Below are 17,441 nucleotides of genomic sequence, written 5' to 3'. Positions count from 1 at the left end.
GACTGAAGAGACTCATAGACTATGAAACTGATTGTGCTCCAGCCGTTGAGTCGAGAAGAGCTCAGCTATTTTTTGTTTTAGTTTTTTGACTCACCAGAACTTATTCCCTCCTTCGGATTGTTCTGTTACTAAAGTTTTCTCAGTTGGAGGTGTTTTTTGTGATCGTAACCTCTGATTCTCTGAGTCTTCCCTGCTAGAATTCCTGGATCCTCCGACCAAGGATAAACCTGATGGCACGCTACGTGGGTGAAGAACCGCTTCTTATGTTCCAGACAGAGACAAATAGTTTACTTTCTCCTCCGAGGAAAAACACAACTCATTTGCATTGTATTGCACTAATTCCCTTTCAGCCACATTCCTGACTGAAAGGCTCATTATGTGGGTCTTTGTCTTCTCAGGTAAATCACATGATTATTCATGATCAGACACACCTTCCTGCATATGCCCTTTCTAAACAAAAAGTGTCTTTAAAAAATTTAAATCAGTGTATTGTTTTCTGCGAATGAGTTAATCACATAATTTGGAAGTAAACACTTAAGACTACAAGATGCATTTCTTGTAGTCTTGTGAACCAATTTTCTGTTTGTGTTTTATAGCCTTATTTCAGTGACTTAAAAATTTTTGTTTTTCACTAACTATGCATAAACGCTGTTGTTACCTCAGTGTTTTCAGACTTTAGTCATTAATACAGTGGGTACGGAAAGTATTCAGACCCCTTTAAATTTTTCATTCTTTGTGTCATTGCAGCCATTTGCCAAAATCAAAAAAGTTAATTTTATTTCTCATTAATGTACACTCAGCACCCCATCTTGACAGAAAAAAATAGAAATGTAGAAATTTTTGCAAATTTATTAAAAAAGAAAAACTGAAATATCACATGGTCATAAGTATTCAGACCCTTTGCAGTGACACTCATATTTAACTCACATGCTGTCCATTTCTTCTGATCCTCCTTGAGATGGTTCTGCTCCTTCATTGGAGTCCAGCTGTGTTTAATTAAACTGATTGGACTTGTTTAGATAAGGCACACACCTGTCTATATAAGACCTTACAGCTCACAGTGCATGTCAGAGCAAATGAGAATCATGAGGTCGAAGGAACTGCCCAAGGAGCTCAGAGACAGAATTGTGGCAAGGCACAGATCTGGCCAAGGTTACAAAAGAATTTCTGCAGCACTCAAGGTTCCTAAGAGCACAGTGGCCTCCATAATCCTCAAATGGAAAAAGTTTGGGACGACCAGAACTCTTCCTAGACCTGGCCGTCCAGCCAAACTGAGCAATCGTGGGAGAAGAGCCTTGGTGAGAGAGGTAAAGAAGAACCCAAAGATCACTGTGGCTGAGCTCCAGAGATGCAGTAGGGAGATGGGAGAAAGTTCCACAAAGTCAACTATCACTGCAGCCCTCCACCACTCGGGGCTTTATGGCTTAGTGGCCCGACGGAAGCCTCTCCTCAGTGCAAGACACATGAAAGCCCGCATAGAGTTTGCCAAAAAACACATGAAGGACTCCCAGACTATGAGAAATAAGATTCTCTGGTCTGATGAGACCAAGATTGAACTTTTTGGCGTTAATTCTAAGCGGTATGTGTGGAGAAAACCAGGCACTGCTCATCACCTGCCCAATACAATCCCTACAGTGAAACATGGTGGTGGGAGCATCATGTTGTGGGGGTGTTTTTCAGCTTCAGGGACAGGACGACTGGTTGCAATTGAAGGAAAGATGAATGCGGCCAAGTACAGAGATATCCTGGAAGAAAACCTCTTCCAGAGGACCTCAGACTGGGCCGAAGGTTCACCTTTCAACAGGACAATGACCCTAAGCACACAGCTAAAATAACAAAGGAGTGGCTTCGGAACAACTCTGTGACCGTTCTTGACTGGCCCAGCCAGAGCCCTGACCTAAACCCAATTGAGCATCTCTGGAGAGACCTGAAAATGGCTGTCCACCAACGTTCACCATCCAACCTGACAGAACTGGAGAGGATCTGCAAGGAAGAATGGCAGAGGATCCCCAAATCCAGGTGTGAAAAACTTGTTGCATCATTCCCAATAAGACTCATGGCTGTACTAGCCCTGTGCTCAATACTGAGCACAGGGTCTGAATACTTATGACCAATGTGATATTTCAGTTTTTCTTTTTTATTAAATTTGTAAAAAATTCTACATTTGTTTTTTTTTCTGTCAAGATGGGGTGCTGAGTGTACCGTTAATGAGAAATAAAATGAACTTTTTTGATTTTGGCAAATGGCTGCAATGACACAAAGACTGAAAAATTTAAAGGGGTCTGAATACTTTCCGTACCCACTGTATGTTTAAAAGCAACTGAAAAAAGCACAAATGTCAGGTCATGTCAAAACTTGTCCAGGGCCCCAAAACACCCTTAGACCCCAAAGGGTTAAGTACCTAGGGTCAACAGTCCAGAGCAACGGAGAGTGTGGAAAAGAAGTCAAGAGACGTGTGTAAGCAGGTTGGAATGGGTGGAGGAAAGTGGCAGGCGTGATGTGTGACAAAAGAGTGTCAGCAAGAATGAAAGGAAAGGTGTATAAGACAGTGGTGAGACCAGTAATGTTGTATGGTTTAGAGACAGTGGCACTGAGAAAAAGACAGGAGGCAGAGCTGGAGGTAGCAGAGCTGAAAATGTTGAGGTTCCCTCTGGGAGTGATGAAGATGGATAGGATCAGGAATGAGTACATCAGAGGGACAGCTCATGTTAGATGTTTTGGAGAAAAAGACAGGGAAGCCAGATTGAGATGGTTTGGACATGTTCAAAAGTGGGACAGTGGTATATTGGTAAAAGGATGCTGAGGTTAGAGCTGCCAGGAAGGAGGCCTAGAGGAAGACCAAAGAAGAGGTTCTTGGATGTAGTGGAGGAGGACATGAGGATAGTTGGTGTGGGTGAGGAGGATACAGAGGATAGGGTTGAATGGAGGCGGATGATTTGCTGTTGCGACCCCTGAAGGGAGCAGTCGAAAGGAAGATATGACTATCATTTATGACATATATGACTATGAACTAATGTACACTGTAACTGAAAGAAATTGTACAGATTCACACAACAATATACATATAAATCATGTCTTCTGGGTCTACAACATTGAAAAAAAAAGCATGAAGCAGGTAGCAAGATGAGTGAACTTGTGTTTCACAGGTTGTTTTTGCAGAACTGTTGGGCTTTGGTTTTTCCGCTGGAACTCCCTCCAGGCACAAAGGGGCAGTGCGCTGCTTCATGTCAGCCCAAAAATATCACATCACCTCAAACACATACATGTCTTCTCCCTTACACACAGCCTTGTGGTTGCCTCCCTGCTTCTTTGAACACTTTGCAAATTACTTTGCATTTCCACTGGCTGCCAAGGAGGGCACATGCACTAAATTAAAAAGAGAGTTATGGGTGTGTATGTTTTTCTTCACTGAGCTATCCTAAGTGTACTTTCACTTGCAGGTTAATAACCTAATGCAGATCCACCAAAGCTGGAGACTGGACAATGTATAGCAGCTGGATACTGATGAGGTACAACACAAATGCTATGGCAAAGGGGAGCCAGGAAGACAGATCAGGGGCAGATTTTCATTATCACCTCCATACTGTGAGTCCCAATAATCACCTGCAAGCTCAATATTTGGAACCTCCGTTGCCAATTACCAACATTTTCTGAAAGCCAGCTAGAAGATGTGAATGCAACACTACGACACAATCCCTACCAGCTACTATCATATGACCAACAAGATGATATACACTATAGCAAAAGTGATCCTTGAGATGCTTGGCTATGATATGAACAAGATGAACTGCCTTAAGGAGAAACTGGATATGATCCACACCTACAGGCTAAAGAAGCTAACCTCATTCCATGAATGCCTAGCTGCATATATGGACCAGCTGCTAATGGATGGGAACCACCCTGAATCCAGCTACCACCCAATAACCTGCTGCTGCACAACATGGAAGCTCCTGTCAGTCATCATAGCAGATAAGATGAGTAGGCACATGAATCAATACACAAGTGTGGCTGGAAAGGAATTAGGAGGAACACCGGAGGGGCTAAGCATCCGCTAGCTTTACTAGATAAAGCAGTCACTCGAGACTGTAAGACCAGGCCTGTGCACCTCCTGGACTGATTACAATGATTACCTTAAGAGCGTGCATATCATGAATGCTGGGTCTTGTTTGTTTTCTGAGAATCTATTGCACCTACTGGTAACTTGTTTGCCATGTAGCAATAAAAAATATACTAAAAACCTGGATTATTCTGGTTAGTCACATTGTACTGCTATTATTTTGAACAATACTGTATAACTAATCTCTTGTTTTCCAGTTTGGACAACGATGCTTTATGAGCGCTTAGGTCCAGCTGAGTTAGCAAATGGCAGCCTATAGCCCTTTGCCGAGCTCATTAGCCTAGGCTACTTAACATGCTAACTGTTAAACCTATGCCGGTGAATAACTGTCCATAAACTTTGAGTAGAAATTTGTAGACTACCACAAACTATATAAGCACTGACACCAAAACTTAGGTCACCCTCACAGACAATCTCTGAATAGGAAAATACACTTTAAGCATGTGAACCATTAACAAATTGAAATATGAAATAACACTTTTTAAACATTTTAAATAGGCCTACATTTTAAGTCTAAACATGAACAATTAAGTTAATTTACCATTTCAAACCTATTTATGAAAATCTATTTATTGCCCTTTACCTCATGAACTATTTTAATGCATACTGATTTTTATCCAGGCTAAGAAAAGAAACCAATTGCACAAGTCACTATTATGGTATCTACCAAGGAGATGTACTGTCCCTGCTGCTGTTCTGTTTAGGCCTGAACCCCCTCAGCCAGATCATTACTAAAAGTTCTTGCAGATACTGACAACATCAGCCACCTCCACTACATGGATGACATCAAGCTCTATGCCAGGAGTGAACAAGACATTGATTCACTGATCCACCAGGATGTACAGAAACATTGGAATGTCATTCAGACTGGATAAGTGTGGTCAGAAGGTAACCAACATGTCCAACTTGGCAAATCACCTGATTGTCAGACATGCTGATGTGTACATGTGCCATAAGAGTTTGATGTGGAAATTAAAGGCAACTGTCCAATTTAACTTTTGAAACTTCTGTGGGCCCACCACCTGCAGGAGGATCCATAAGGGGCTGGTGCTTTGCGGATCGGCAGTAGTAGAAGGCGGGGACCTCGATGACCCAATACCTGGACACTGAAACTGGCTCTATGGACATAGAATGTCACCTCGCTGGGGGGGAAGGAGCCTGAGCTTATGTGGGAGGTTGAGCGGTATTGACTAGAGATAGTCGGGCTCACCTCCACGCACAGCCTGGGCTCTGGAACCCAAGTCCTTGAGAGGGGTTGGACTTTCTTCTACTCTGGAGTTGCCCTTGGTGAGAGGTGATATGTTGGTGTGGGCTTGCTTATAGCTCCCCAGCTCAGCCGCCAGGTGTTGGAGTTTTCCCCGTTGAATGAAAGGGTCACATCCCTGCACCTTCGGGTTAGGGACAGGTTTCTCACTGTTGTTTCAGCCTATGGGCTGAACAGTAGTGCAGAGTACCCGGCCTTTTTGTAGTCTCTGGGAGCTCCAACAGGGGACTCCATCCTTCTGCTGGGGGGACTTCAACGCTCACGTGGGCAGCAACAGCGAAAGGAGCGTGATTGGGAGAACGGTCTCTCTGATTTGAACCCGAGCAGTGTTCTGTTATTGGACTTCTGTGCTAGTCACAACATGTCATAATGAACACCATGTTCAAGCATAAGAGTGTCCACCAGTGCACATGGCACTAGGCTGGAGGTCAATGATCGAATTTGTGGTCGTGTCATCTGAACTTCGGCCATATGTCTTGGACACTCGGGTGAAAAGAGGGGTAGAGCTGTCAACTGATCACCACCTAGTGGTGAGTTGGATCTGCTGGCAGAGGAGTAAGCGGACCTAAACGTATTTTGAGGGTCAGTTGGGAATGCTTGGCCGCACTTTCTGTGAGAGAGGTCTTCAACTCCCATCTAGAGAGATTTAACCAGATCCGAAAGGAGGTTGGGGACACTGAATCCGAATAGACCTTGTTCGATGCAGCGGCTTGGAGCTGTGGTTGTAAGGTCTCTGGTGCCGGTGGTGGACACTGGAGATAAGGGATGCCGTCAAGCTGAAGGAGTCCTACTGAGTCTGGCTGGCTTGTGGGACTCCTGACGCAGCTGACGGGTATCGGCAGGCCAGGGATGCTGTGGCAGTGGCAAAAACTCGGATATTGGAGGAGTTCAGCGAGGCCATGGAGGGGGATTATCGGTCGGCCCCGAGGAAATTCTGACAAGTCGTATGGCACCTCAGGAAGGGGAGGCTGAACCGCCCATCACCCAAGCTGAAGTCACTGAGGTAGTTTGGCAGCTCCTCAGTGACAAGACACCAGGGGTGGATGAGATCTGCCCTGAGTATCTCAAGTCTCTGGATGTTGTTGGGCTGTCATGGTTGACACACCATCGCCTATCGCAACATCAGGTGGCGATAGGGGATGATGATGATAGGGGTTGATAAAGGCTTTGCAGTGTCTGTACAACCAAAGCAGGAGCTTGGTTTGCATTGCTGGAAGTCAGACCTGTTCCCAGTGCATGGCAGACTCCGGCAGGGCTGCCATTTCTGTCTGGGCATCCAGAGGGTTACACCTCAAATCCAGTATCCTGAGACTGCACACCAAGAGGAAGGAAGGTGGTCAAGGACTAGTGAGCATCAAAGACACTATCCACGATGACAAACCTTAGATCAATGAGTACATCAGAAAGATGGATCCATGGGACGATGTGTTTATTGAATACCTCAGGCAGCACAACCCCAGGAGATGGAAAAAGAAGAGCAAGAGCCATCATGGAGGGAAAAAGCCCTGTACGGTATGTCCCACTGACAAATAGAAGAAGTGGCTGTTATCGAAAAATCCCACCAGTTGTTGGACAAGCTGGACCGTGCGCAGCACGCATGTACTAATCATAGCGGCAGCACAGGAACAGCACAAGATCAATAGAGGCTGGGGTCTACCACACCAGGCAGGACCCCAGATGGAACGCCGTAACCAAGTGGCTGGCATAGTGTACAGGAACATCTGTGCTAAGTTTGGGCTGCTAACCAACTGGACATAGCAATGGTGGACAAACAGAAGAAGGCCGTAGTGGTAGATGTAGCAATCCCAAGTGATAGCAACATCAGGAAGAAGGAATATGAGAAATACCAAGGGCTGAAAGAAGAGCTAGAAAAGATGTGGAAGGAGAAGGCAACAGTGGTACATATAGTGTAAAAATAGTAATGGTCTAATGGTCATAGAGCTTATGTTATGTTTTGGCACCTGCTCCAGCATGTCTTTTGATAGGTCTTCTTGTTCATCCATGGTCAGGATGGCATGGCGGATCTCCTCATTGGTCAGCTTCAGCCTGTATCACAGACATTTAAATTACATTTTTCATATAGTACATTGAGCATACATTATGTGGGCTCTGAAATACATTTTCCCTTTTTTTAACAGTAAAAAAATAAAAAGTATTAAGATGATGATCGTAATGATCGTTAGCCATCACTCCTGGGTGTTTAACAATGGCATCTCACTGGGATGAAAAATAAAACACACAACGTTTCTGAAACTAACAAGATAATGACGGCCAGTGTGAACAATGTGAACGATGATTCGCCACTAAAATCCAAGACAAGAAAATATGATGACGTGTATCTTAGTGTTGGATTCACAGCAAATAAGGTAGATGAAGAAAGATAACTTTGTGTGTTGTGTCTCAAAACTCTGGCAGTGGACAATATGAAAGCTAATAAACTGAAGAGACACAGAGATCTTACACTCCTGTCACGTCGGTACGCCACTTGAGTTTTTCTAAGTGGCTCGCTGCAGCCACTAATACCCAGATACAGAGACATGAGCCTTCATTTTTTCTCGTTTTCATATTTGTACTTGTTTTTGCAGTTTTTAGAGTTTGTTCTAAAAATATGTTCTATGTACAACAGGCTCATTGCAGCCACTGATACTGTTAAAAAATTTATCTTTTTTGGCTAAAAAATTATTGAAAATATTTAACTTTATTGTTATAATCATAATTGCACTTTTTTATATTTTTAGTTGTAAAATTATTCTTAAGTTTATTTCTTTATTTATTTTTTTGCATTTTTAGGCAAAAATTAAAATGTTTAATTTGCACAATAAATTATTTACAGAAAAGTGAAAAGAACAGTTATAATATTGTTTCTTTCAATAAAAGTTAGATTTGACCTATTGTTGCAATTTTGTTTGGGGTTCGGGGAAATTTTTCTTTCTCCAAAGGGGGCCCGACAGAAAAAGTTTGAGCATCATTGCCCTAATGTAACATAATGTGTGGAAACAGTTCACATGTAGACATCAACAATAGCCATGCTGCTAACAACACAAACTACAACTCATATGTGATTAGCATTACTGACACCCTACAATGGCTTTTTCCCTCACTGACCGAGACAGCAGAATGTTGCAGTTTTGTGCTCGACGACCATCAATGACTGACAGCTCCTTGACTTTCTTGGCATAAGTTTGTTCATCCTCAGCACCTTTCTGTTGATACAAGGGTCAACAGAGTCATAATAACATCATAATTTTGGAGAACATTTAAATAATACACTATTACAGCAAACTCATGCAGAAAATAAGAATTCATTAATGAAATAGATGTTTATCACTAAGAACATAGAAAATACTAACATCAAGAGAAGAATTTTAAATATTATTAGTAATTAAAACTGTTCTTGACTTTTTAGGTATTCTTTGCTTTTGTTACAGAGGAGAATATGCATTCTAACAGAAAAGAAAGAAAAGAAAAACGCTGCTTAAAGCAGAAAAGATGTTCTGCATTCAGTTTGTGTTACTTGTGGCTTCTGGTAAGCTGAGAAGGTCCTCTGGAATTCTTCTAAATCCAGAACTTTGAACACCTTAAGATCATCAATCTCTTTCCATATAGTTCCCTCTAGCTTGCTCTGAAACAAACAATAATGAATAATCAGTGTAATGTTATTTCACAGTTTAGTTAATATATTTTACCTAGATTTTCAACTGCCTCTTTCAGATCTTGTAATTCAAGAGATTGACAGCACTGCTTGATATTAGCTGATTCAAGAATCAGTCTAGTATTAATGTACTTTTTTCCTGTTGACAAACAATGTGTTGGTCCTTCTCCCTCTACTTTTTCTTAGCAAAAAGCCCACAGGTTCCTACTGAAGATGTAAATCTTTAAACAAGACTCATAAATATATCGTTTCATTTTAGAAAATTCCCCACCAGCTAATAACTGGTAGTTTTTAGCAAACATTACAGAAAGGGGAAGAAATAACATATTTGTTTTTGGTGTAGAAAAGATGCGTCAAAATGTGCTGGCGCGTGCGTCGACCCCAGAGGGTTAAATACAATGAGGACAATAAAGAAAACCTTACAGTAGTTGTCAACTTTTCAGTATCACACTTTTAACAAACCCATTACATTGTAAACCTTCTGCTTTCTATGGTTGTCTGTGTTCCTGAACGAATTAACGCAAACACAGCAATTGGCTGATGATAGTGTCCGACTCAGTAATGAGACACAGCAAAACAAGACTGAAAGTTACTTTGATGTAACTCCATTTGTATGAAGCTAAATCTGTATGAGTATGAGCAGAGAATGATTTTCTTATTTTTGAGATGCCTGAACAAGTATTTTTCTTTTGATGAATTCAGGCCTAATGTGGATATCTAGAGGCCATAATGTGCAACTGGCCATAACGCACATACAACACATTTGCACAAAGCAAAGAACGAGTGTTGAACTGCAAATATCAAGCACCAGACTGTCCTTGTAGCGAGCCCTCCGCAGGCTTAGCTGTTTGATATTGACAACTGTATTAGCCAGATGTTTAATCTAATGTTAGTTAAATGGCTACTTATAATAGGGATGAACTAGTACACAAAGTACATCTTCCACTTGAGTTTTTTTTTGGAATAGTCCCTTACACATCTGCTGTCATTTTCTCCTTTTATTTTTTCTATTCTTTTCTGAGCAAAATAAAATAATAAAGAGAAATGAAAGAAAATAAGCTTTTATGTGATTTACAACTTGAATCCCATTATATAAAGTTTTCATTTTTGACAAAATTATTCCACCAGATTATCTACAAGTTAGTGGGCCATTTTAGTCCCTCCCCCCATGCTGGCAGCCCTAAGTACAATGACAAGGGATGAAAACATTACAGGGATGAACACATCAAAAATCTCAGCAGGAGTTTGTAACAGTTAATAAAAGCGATACCGATAGTCAGAGTAGTTGTAGCACACATAACAGCAGCAGTAACATTAGTAATGGTCCAAGCAATAAGCATGTGCACCTCAGGCAGTTTGCTCCAGTTGAATGACTTCATTGGGCTGGAAGGCTCAGGAATATTTTTCTTTGGAGCACTTCCTAGTGGCGCTCCTGGAGGAGGAGGTGGAGCAAATGGAGCCATGCCAATAGCTGGTAGGTCCCCTGGAGGTAGAGGTGGTGGTGGCAGAGGAGGACAAGGGATGGAAGGGACAGGACTAGGAGAAAGTGAGCCAGCAGAAATCACAGGAGGCCCCCCCGGTACATTAGAAATCTAACAGATGAAAAAAAACAAAGCTCAAATTCCCAAGATACTACTGATCATTGTGATGTTGGGATCCTATAGCTGTCAGAAAATAAAATATACAGTATATACTTTTAATTTGCAGGTTTGATTAGATTTTATCACAATATTTTAAAAGTATACAAAGACTAAAACTGATCCATGGTACTTTTAGCTCACAGATAAATGTATTGAACATACAGAGCTGAGTTTTTGCAGCTGAGCAGATAGTTGTGCCACTTGTAGTTTAGCTTGTTTGTGGTCGTTGGTCTCTCGCTCCAGTTTGTCTTTCATCTTGTTCACCATCTCCATTATATCTTCTTTCTCCTTATTCTTGGATTCACATTCCCTCTCTTTCTTTTCAAAACGCTGCTGCAGATTATTATAATCTGGAGAGCAGAGAAAGTGACACAGGGCGAAACAATTGGATCAGAGCATGTTCATCAAGTATAACTATTGAAGGCAGAGTTGCTCGGACAGGTCATAATGGCATGGAAACAGACATTTATTATTACATGTTGTATTTTTGCTTATGTTAGTACATGCTAATGTTGTATATGTTATATTTTTGTCTCTGTTCACCTTTTTTCATTTTATCAGCCTGTTCTTTCCATTGTTTCACCTCATTCTCCTTGACAAGCCTATAGACACAGACACACACATATTATTATACACATCACTGCATCTAATAATACTGCTGCTGCCACATACACACACACACACACTAGACTTATCCTTTAGCATCCCCTTTTGAAAAAAAAGATGTATCAACATTATTAGTTTATATTAAAGTTATTAAAAGATAAGAAATGATTTCAGTTACACATATGAATAAATAAATAATAAAAATTAAAAATTGTGTTTAAATACATTTGAACAATGTGACCGTAGAAAGATCTGTGTAGTCATAAGCAAACCATCCTTTAGTTTCTGTATAAATCTTATGTAGAAGGCATCTTCTGAACAAGTGTAGCACTTGCTATAGCACTTGCTATACTATATCAACTACTTACTATATCAATAGCAATATGGTGTTTGAATCTTACCTGTCGTTATAGCAAAAACCATAACAGTTTGCGCAACTTGTACTAGTGATCCAAAGTTAGGAACCCTGGAAACTTACATGTGTAGAATATTTTTGACATTAAAGTCCTCGAGTGGAGCAACATCGGGGTCTTCACCTTTGCTGGTCTGCAAAACAAGCTGCTGAACTATCCTGTCCAACAACACCCAGTACTGAGGTATGGTATTGCTCTGCTTGTCTACAGACACAGAGGAGTCAACAGAGAGCTAAGCTGCTGCTGCCAGAGATTATTTGTATGGTCATTCAATAAATGTGAATATGTAAATTGTAACCAAGCAGACAGCTAGACACACTCACATGGCATCATAAGACAGTGCTGAAGGATAGACAGAAGGTGAGGGTAAGCTTCAGTGTGGTTCAGAGCCTTCTTGATTAGCTCAAACATCTGGCTGGCACTTTTAGTTTCTACATGGACCTGATGAAAAAATACATTCATCATAGAAAAATACATTCATCATAGAGTTTACAAGACATCACACATCTGATTTTTTTATTTCATTTGACATTCAGAGAGAAATCTAATGCTGAGGATAGATAGATAGATAGATAGATAGATAGATAGATAGATAGATAGATAGATAGATAGATAGATAGATAGATAGATAGATAGATAGATAGATAGATAGACACTTCAGTGTTTAATAATAACAATATAAACACATCACTGCATCCGTGCGTCCTCTGCGTCTGTGAAATCAATCAAGAAATCAAAAGCACCAGGCAGACAAATCAAAGTCCAAAGTGTTATAACCAAGGGTCATAACACAAATAATATGAGGACATACAGTGGGTACGGAAAGTATTCAGACCCCTTTAAATTTTTCACTCTTTGTGTCATTGCAGCCATTTGCCAAAATCAAAAAAGTTCATTTTATTTCTCATTAATGTACACTCAGCACCCCATCTTGACAGAAAAAAACAGAAATGTAGACATTTTTGCAAATTTATTAAAAAAAGAAAAACTGAAATATCACATGGTCATAAGTATTCAGACCCTGTGCTCAGTATTGAGTAGAAGCACCCTTTTGAGCTAGTACAGCCATGAGTCTTCTTGGAAATGATGCAACAAGTTTTTCACACCTGGATTTGAGGATCCTCTGCCATTCTTCCTTGCAGATCCTCTCCAGTTCTGTCAGGTTGGATGGTGAACGTTGGTGGACAGCCATTTTCAGGTCTCTCCAGAGATGCTCAATTGGGTTTAGGTCAGGGCTCTGGCTGGGCCAGTCAAGAACGGTCACAGAGTTGTTCCGAAGCCACTCCTTTGTTATTTTAGCTGTGTGCTTAGGGTCATTGTCCTGTTGAAAGGTGAACCTTCGGCCCAGTCTGAGGTCCTGAGCACTCTGGAAGAGGTTTTCTTCCAGGATATCTCTGTACTCGGCCGCATTCATCTTTCCTTCAATTGCAACCAGTCGTCCTGTCCCTGCAGCTGAAAAACACCCCCACAACATGATGCTCCCACCACCATGTTTCACTGTAGGGATTGTAGTGGGCAGGTGATGAGCAGTGCCTGGTTTTCTCCACACATACCGCTTAGAATTAATGCCAAAAAGTTCAGTTCTTGGTCTCATCAGACCAGAGAATCTTATTTCTCATAGTCTGGGAGTCCTTCATGTGTTTTTTGGCAAACTCTATGCAGGCTTTCATGTGTCTTGCACTGAGGAGAGGCTTCCGTCGGGCCACTCTGCTATAAAGCCCCGACTGGTGGAGGGCTGCAGTGATAGTTGACCTTGTGGAACTTTCTCCCATCTCCCTACTGCATCTCTGGAGCTCAGCCATAGTGATCTTTGGGTTCTTCTTTACCTCTCTCACCAAGGCTCTTCTCCCACGATTGCTCAGTTTGGCTGGAAGGCCAGGTCTAGGAAGAGTTCTGGTCGTCCCAAACTTTTTCCATTTGAGGATTATGGAGGCCACTGTGCTCTTAGGAACCTTGAGTGCTGCAGAAATTCTTTTGTAACCTTGGCCAGATCTGTGCCTTGCCACAATTCTGTCTCTGAGCTCCTTGGGCAGTTCCTTTGACCTCATGATTCTCATTTACTCTGACATGCACTGTGAGCTGTAAGGTCTTATATAGACAGGCGTGTGCCTTTCCTAATCAAGTCCAATCAGTTTAATTAAACACAGCTGGACTCCAATGAAGGAGCAGAACCATCTCAAGGAGGATCAGAAGAAATGGACAGCATGTGAGTTAAATATGAGTGTCACTGCAAAGGGTCTGAATACTTATGACCATGTGATATTTCAGTTTTTCTTTTTTAATAAATTTGCAAAAATTTCTACATTTCTGTTTTTTTCTGTCAAGATGGGGTGCTGAGTGTACATTAATGAGAAATAAAATGAACTTTTTTGATTTTGGCAAATGGCTGCAATGACACAAAGAGTGAAAAATTTAAAGGGGTCTGAATACTATCTACTACTATCTCCTATGAAGGGGATTACAACAATCTAACAAGGAGCAGAGATAATGACTGAGCATGGCTGCTGCTCCTGCACTGGCATGGTCAGGTGACCAGTGACTTCCACTCTTGCTGGGTTATTTCTGGGCCTCTGGGGGTCATTGTGACATATACAGCATGTTAATATGTTAACCATAAAATTCCCATTAAAGTTTAAAAAGTGGTCTGCACAAGAACTAATGATTGTGTGAATGGTATTAAAATGTGTACACTGATCATTCTTAAAAGCTGAAAGTGTGACTCATTACTTTACATATAGGATAATACTACTGAGTATTGATACATTTGGACACTAAAAAGGTTTATCAAAATCACTTACAACACCAAAGCGTTTGGACATCACAAGCTCATCTTCATTCCTCAGAATCTCAAAGAAGTCCAGATGTCTAGAAGACATTATAACCTGCAATAAGTGAACTCAGAAGAAAATGGTTTAAAGTACAAACATTCCTTATACTGGTTACGTTTTTGTAGTTCATTGCTATAGTATTGATATTTTAAAATCCTAGCACCTTTTGGTGCTCCTGATATACCTGTCCAGAGTAGCATTTTCATGGGAACGTAGTTTGTCAATTACAGGCTGAATGCCCAACATCAGAAACTCATAGCGCAGATGGATACGGAACTCCAGACTGGACTGAAAACATATACATGTATACATCATTGTCATAATGTTCATATTGGCCTTTGTGTTAGACAACATGAAAAGACAGGAGAGGTGAAAAAGTGAATTAAGACTCTAATTCAAATACAGGACAACACCTGTGTTATCTTTATAGAGGACACATGTTGAAGAAAAGGCACCAAAAGAAAAAAAATCATACAGCATTGACTGCATCATAAGCATCCTAGTATCTTAGAAGATATTTAAAGTAATTTAGTGAGTGTGCAGAGTGGCACAGCGGGATGACCTCTCCTGCTCCCTGGCTGAGCACAGCATTGATGAAAGACATTATGGCGGTCTTCAGATTAACTTCATCTCTGTAGCGGCCTGTAGATCTACTCAGGTCTGTCACCAGGGTCTGTACAATAAACAACAAATATTCAGGTTATGCCATTAAAATTAAAGTTTGTATGTATCTATTGCTTTTGGTCTTCATTTTATTATCAGTTTAGTTTTTTAATTAGAGATCAGTGGAAGTTCTAATGTTAAACTGGTACACATTTGATAGATATTAACCATTTTAATAGAAAAACTTGATTTTAAATGGCACCCTTCAGCAGATTCACAGAAAGAAGGGCACATGCTCTATATTTCATTTTTAAAAAATTGTTTTTAAATGTTTGTTGTATACATTTATTGATGTAGTTTCATAATGCACATACAGAATATATATATTCTGCTTGGTTTCCATCCATTTTTGATCTTTTGACCACTTTTTATCATCTTCCTTTGCAAAAAATGAAATGAAACACGCACAAATGAAAAATAAAACAAAAGCAGACCTGAAAGCGCGTTCTCTCAGAGGCAAATTTCTGGTAGTGCAGCATAGCTTCTAGTACTTTCTTATGGCCTCCTGAAACCAAACATACTGCACCAAGGATCTCTAGCACTGCAACCTAAAAAGTAAGAAGAATGCTCTGTTACAAACTGAAGGTAAGCTGACTGATAAACCTATGTGTGGTCTTCTTCTCCCTTGTCCACCTGAATAACATCACCCGTGTAATCTGCAAAATCTTATAAACCTTTGAAAAATGAGCCAATTACAGCTGGCATGCTAGTACTACACTGTTCCTTTACTTGTGCTTGCAAAACAGTCTTGACATTTCATTTTCTTTGCCTTTTTATAAGATTTAAGCACTAAGGCTGCCAGCAGTGTAATATTGGTGCCTCATTCTATGATTGTTAGGGTTTCAAGTCATTACTTTGGAACTCTGATAGAAACAATTTTTTGTCTTCTTTTGGAAGCAACTGAATTTGAATACCTTAGGGTAACTCTGATTTTGGTCTTGTAATGAAATAAAAAAAAAGACATCATCTGAATTTCTAGCTGCATGTATGACATTACAAATAATTTTGACCCAGAACTGCTTTAGATGTATGGCTCCAATTAAAAGATACAGGCCATATTATCTCTTTGTGAAGAAAAAAAAAACAAACAAAAAAACATTAACACAAAACAAAATTTACATTTCTACAATATTTGTGCCTCTCTAACATTTATTCAGGATCTCTTCTACTCATTTTCACTTTTTCATTGTAAAACTACCCTGCAAAGGGATCAGGGATATAAATATAACCAAAATGCTTGAGTAACACCAGCATTTTTTTAAAAATATTTGGGTACATTATTTTTGAGTTTTTGCACAAAAATGGCTACTGTCTGGTAAGTTGTTTCGTGTTTCTGTCCTGTAAATGTATTGTTTTGTTTATTAATTTATTACAAATAGGCAAAGAAATGTTGATACCTGTAGGGCTCATTTAAACCCCAATAAATATGCCTACATCACATCTAATATTTTCTCCACATACAAAAACTAAATTAATTTAGAAAATGAATTGAACAAATAATTATTTATTTGGCCTGTGTCCATAACAGATGTCACCAATTGTCCTATTATTTATTCAGTAAATCAAAAATAAAACAGGCCTCACAGTCACTAGAAATAATGATGCATTAGGCAACCCACAAATTGGGCAATGTCCTCCAATAGTGAGGTATATACATGTGTTAAATGCATGCATGTATGGTACCCAGGTTTACAGTAAAGTTTCACTTTAATATATAATTGAAAACAATGTACATGGTTATTGGAAAATCTAGCCATGTAACTCATATTTCTCTAATGTGTCATAATGTGTGGCATTTTTGCTTTAAAATGACTTTTTTAAGATTCATTTTTTCGATTGACTATTTGATTGGTCAACCAATTGTTGTAGCTGTATTTGATTATTACTGTTATTAATATTATTGTGGTTGGTTATTGTGGTTGTGTTGAAAATAGTAGCAGTGCTAGTAGTACTAGGCAAATCCTAAATGACAATATGTGTATTTTTCTTCATAAACATGCAACTGCATGGGAAAGGATCAAGTAGCTGTCATTGCAGAAATGAAGCAGAAATGGAGTTATGCTGATCCACCTGACCTGACCCTGCTATCCCACCTGAATAACTGAGTAGTAGTTATCCCAAGTGAATAACTGCAGTAGTACAATCGGTAGATAAAGTAGTATTAGTATTTGCCACCATCCTCCTAATCCTTGCTTTGATGATTTTAGAGAAAGAGTTATTGGATCAGATGACATTGTCATCTGTAGTGAGAGCAGGGA

The 17,441-nt window shown here is 40.1% G+C and overlaps 1 protein-coding gene across 2 annotated transcripts in view; it reads right to left on the bottom strand.

The window, feature by feature from the left end:
- daam1a (dishevelled associated activator of morphogenesis 1a) overlaps positions 1–17,441 on the bottom strand; it is a 48,774-nt gene that overhangs the window by 12,230 nt on the left and 19,103 nt on the right. For both annotated transcript variants that reach the window (XM_026309309.1, XM_026309319.1), the window contains 12 exons: positions 15,618–15,731; positions 15,083–15,193; positions 14,705–14,808; positions 14,491–14,557; positions 12,016–12,133; positions 11,758–11,896; positions 11,217–11,275; positions 10,836–11,023; positions 10,380–10,625; positions 8,896–9,003; positions 8,487–8,584; positions 7,343–7,427 (listed from right to left, as the gene is read on the bottom strand). In XM_026309309.1, the coding sequence (XP_026165094.1) occupies positions 7,343–7,427; positions 8,487–8,584; positions 8,896–9,003; positions 10,380–10,625; positions 10,836–11,023; positions 11,217–11,275; positions 11,758–11,896; positions 12,016–12,133; positions 14,491–14,557; positions 14,705–14,808; positions 15,083–15,193; positions 15,618–15,731 (1,437 nt within the window). The remainder of the gene's footprint in view (positions 1–7,342; positions 7,428–8,486; positions 8,585–8,895; positions 9,004–10,379; positions 10,626–10,835; positions 11,024–11,216; positions 11,276–11,757; positions 11,897–12,015; positions 12,134–14,490; positions 14,558–14,704; positions 14,809–15,082; positions 15,194–15,617; positions 15,732–17,441) is intronic.

The sequence above is a fragment of the Mastacembelus armatus genome, chromosome 22 (genome assembly GCF_900324485.2).
Source record: "Mastacembelus armatus chromosome 22, fMasArm1.2, whole genome shotgun sequence".
Classification (NCBI taxonomy): Eukaryota; Metazoa; Chordata; class Actinopteri; order Synbranchiformes; family Mastacembelidae; genus Mastacembelus; species Mastacembelus armatus.
Note: the sequence above shows the minus strand (reverse complement) of the source record. Positions and strands in the feature narration are given on the sequence as shown.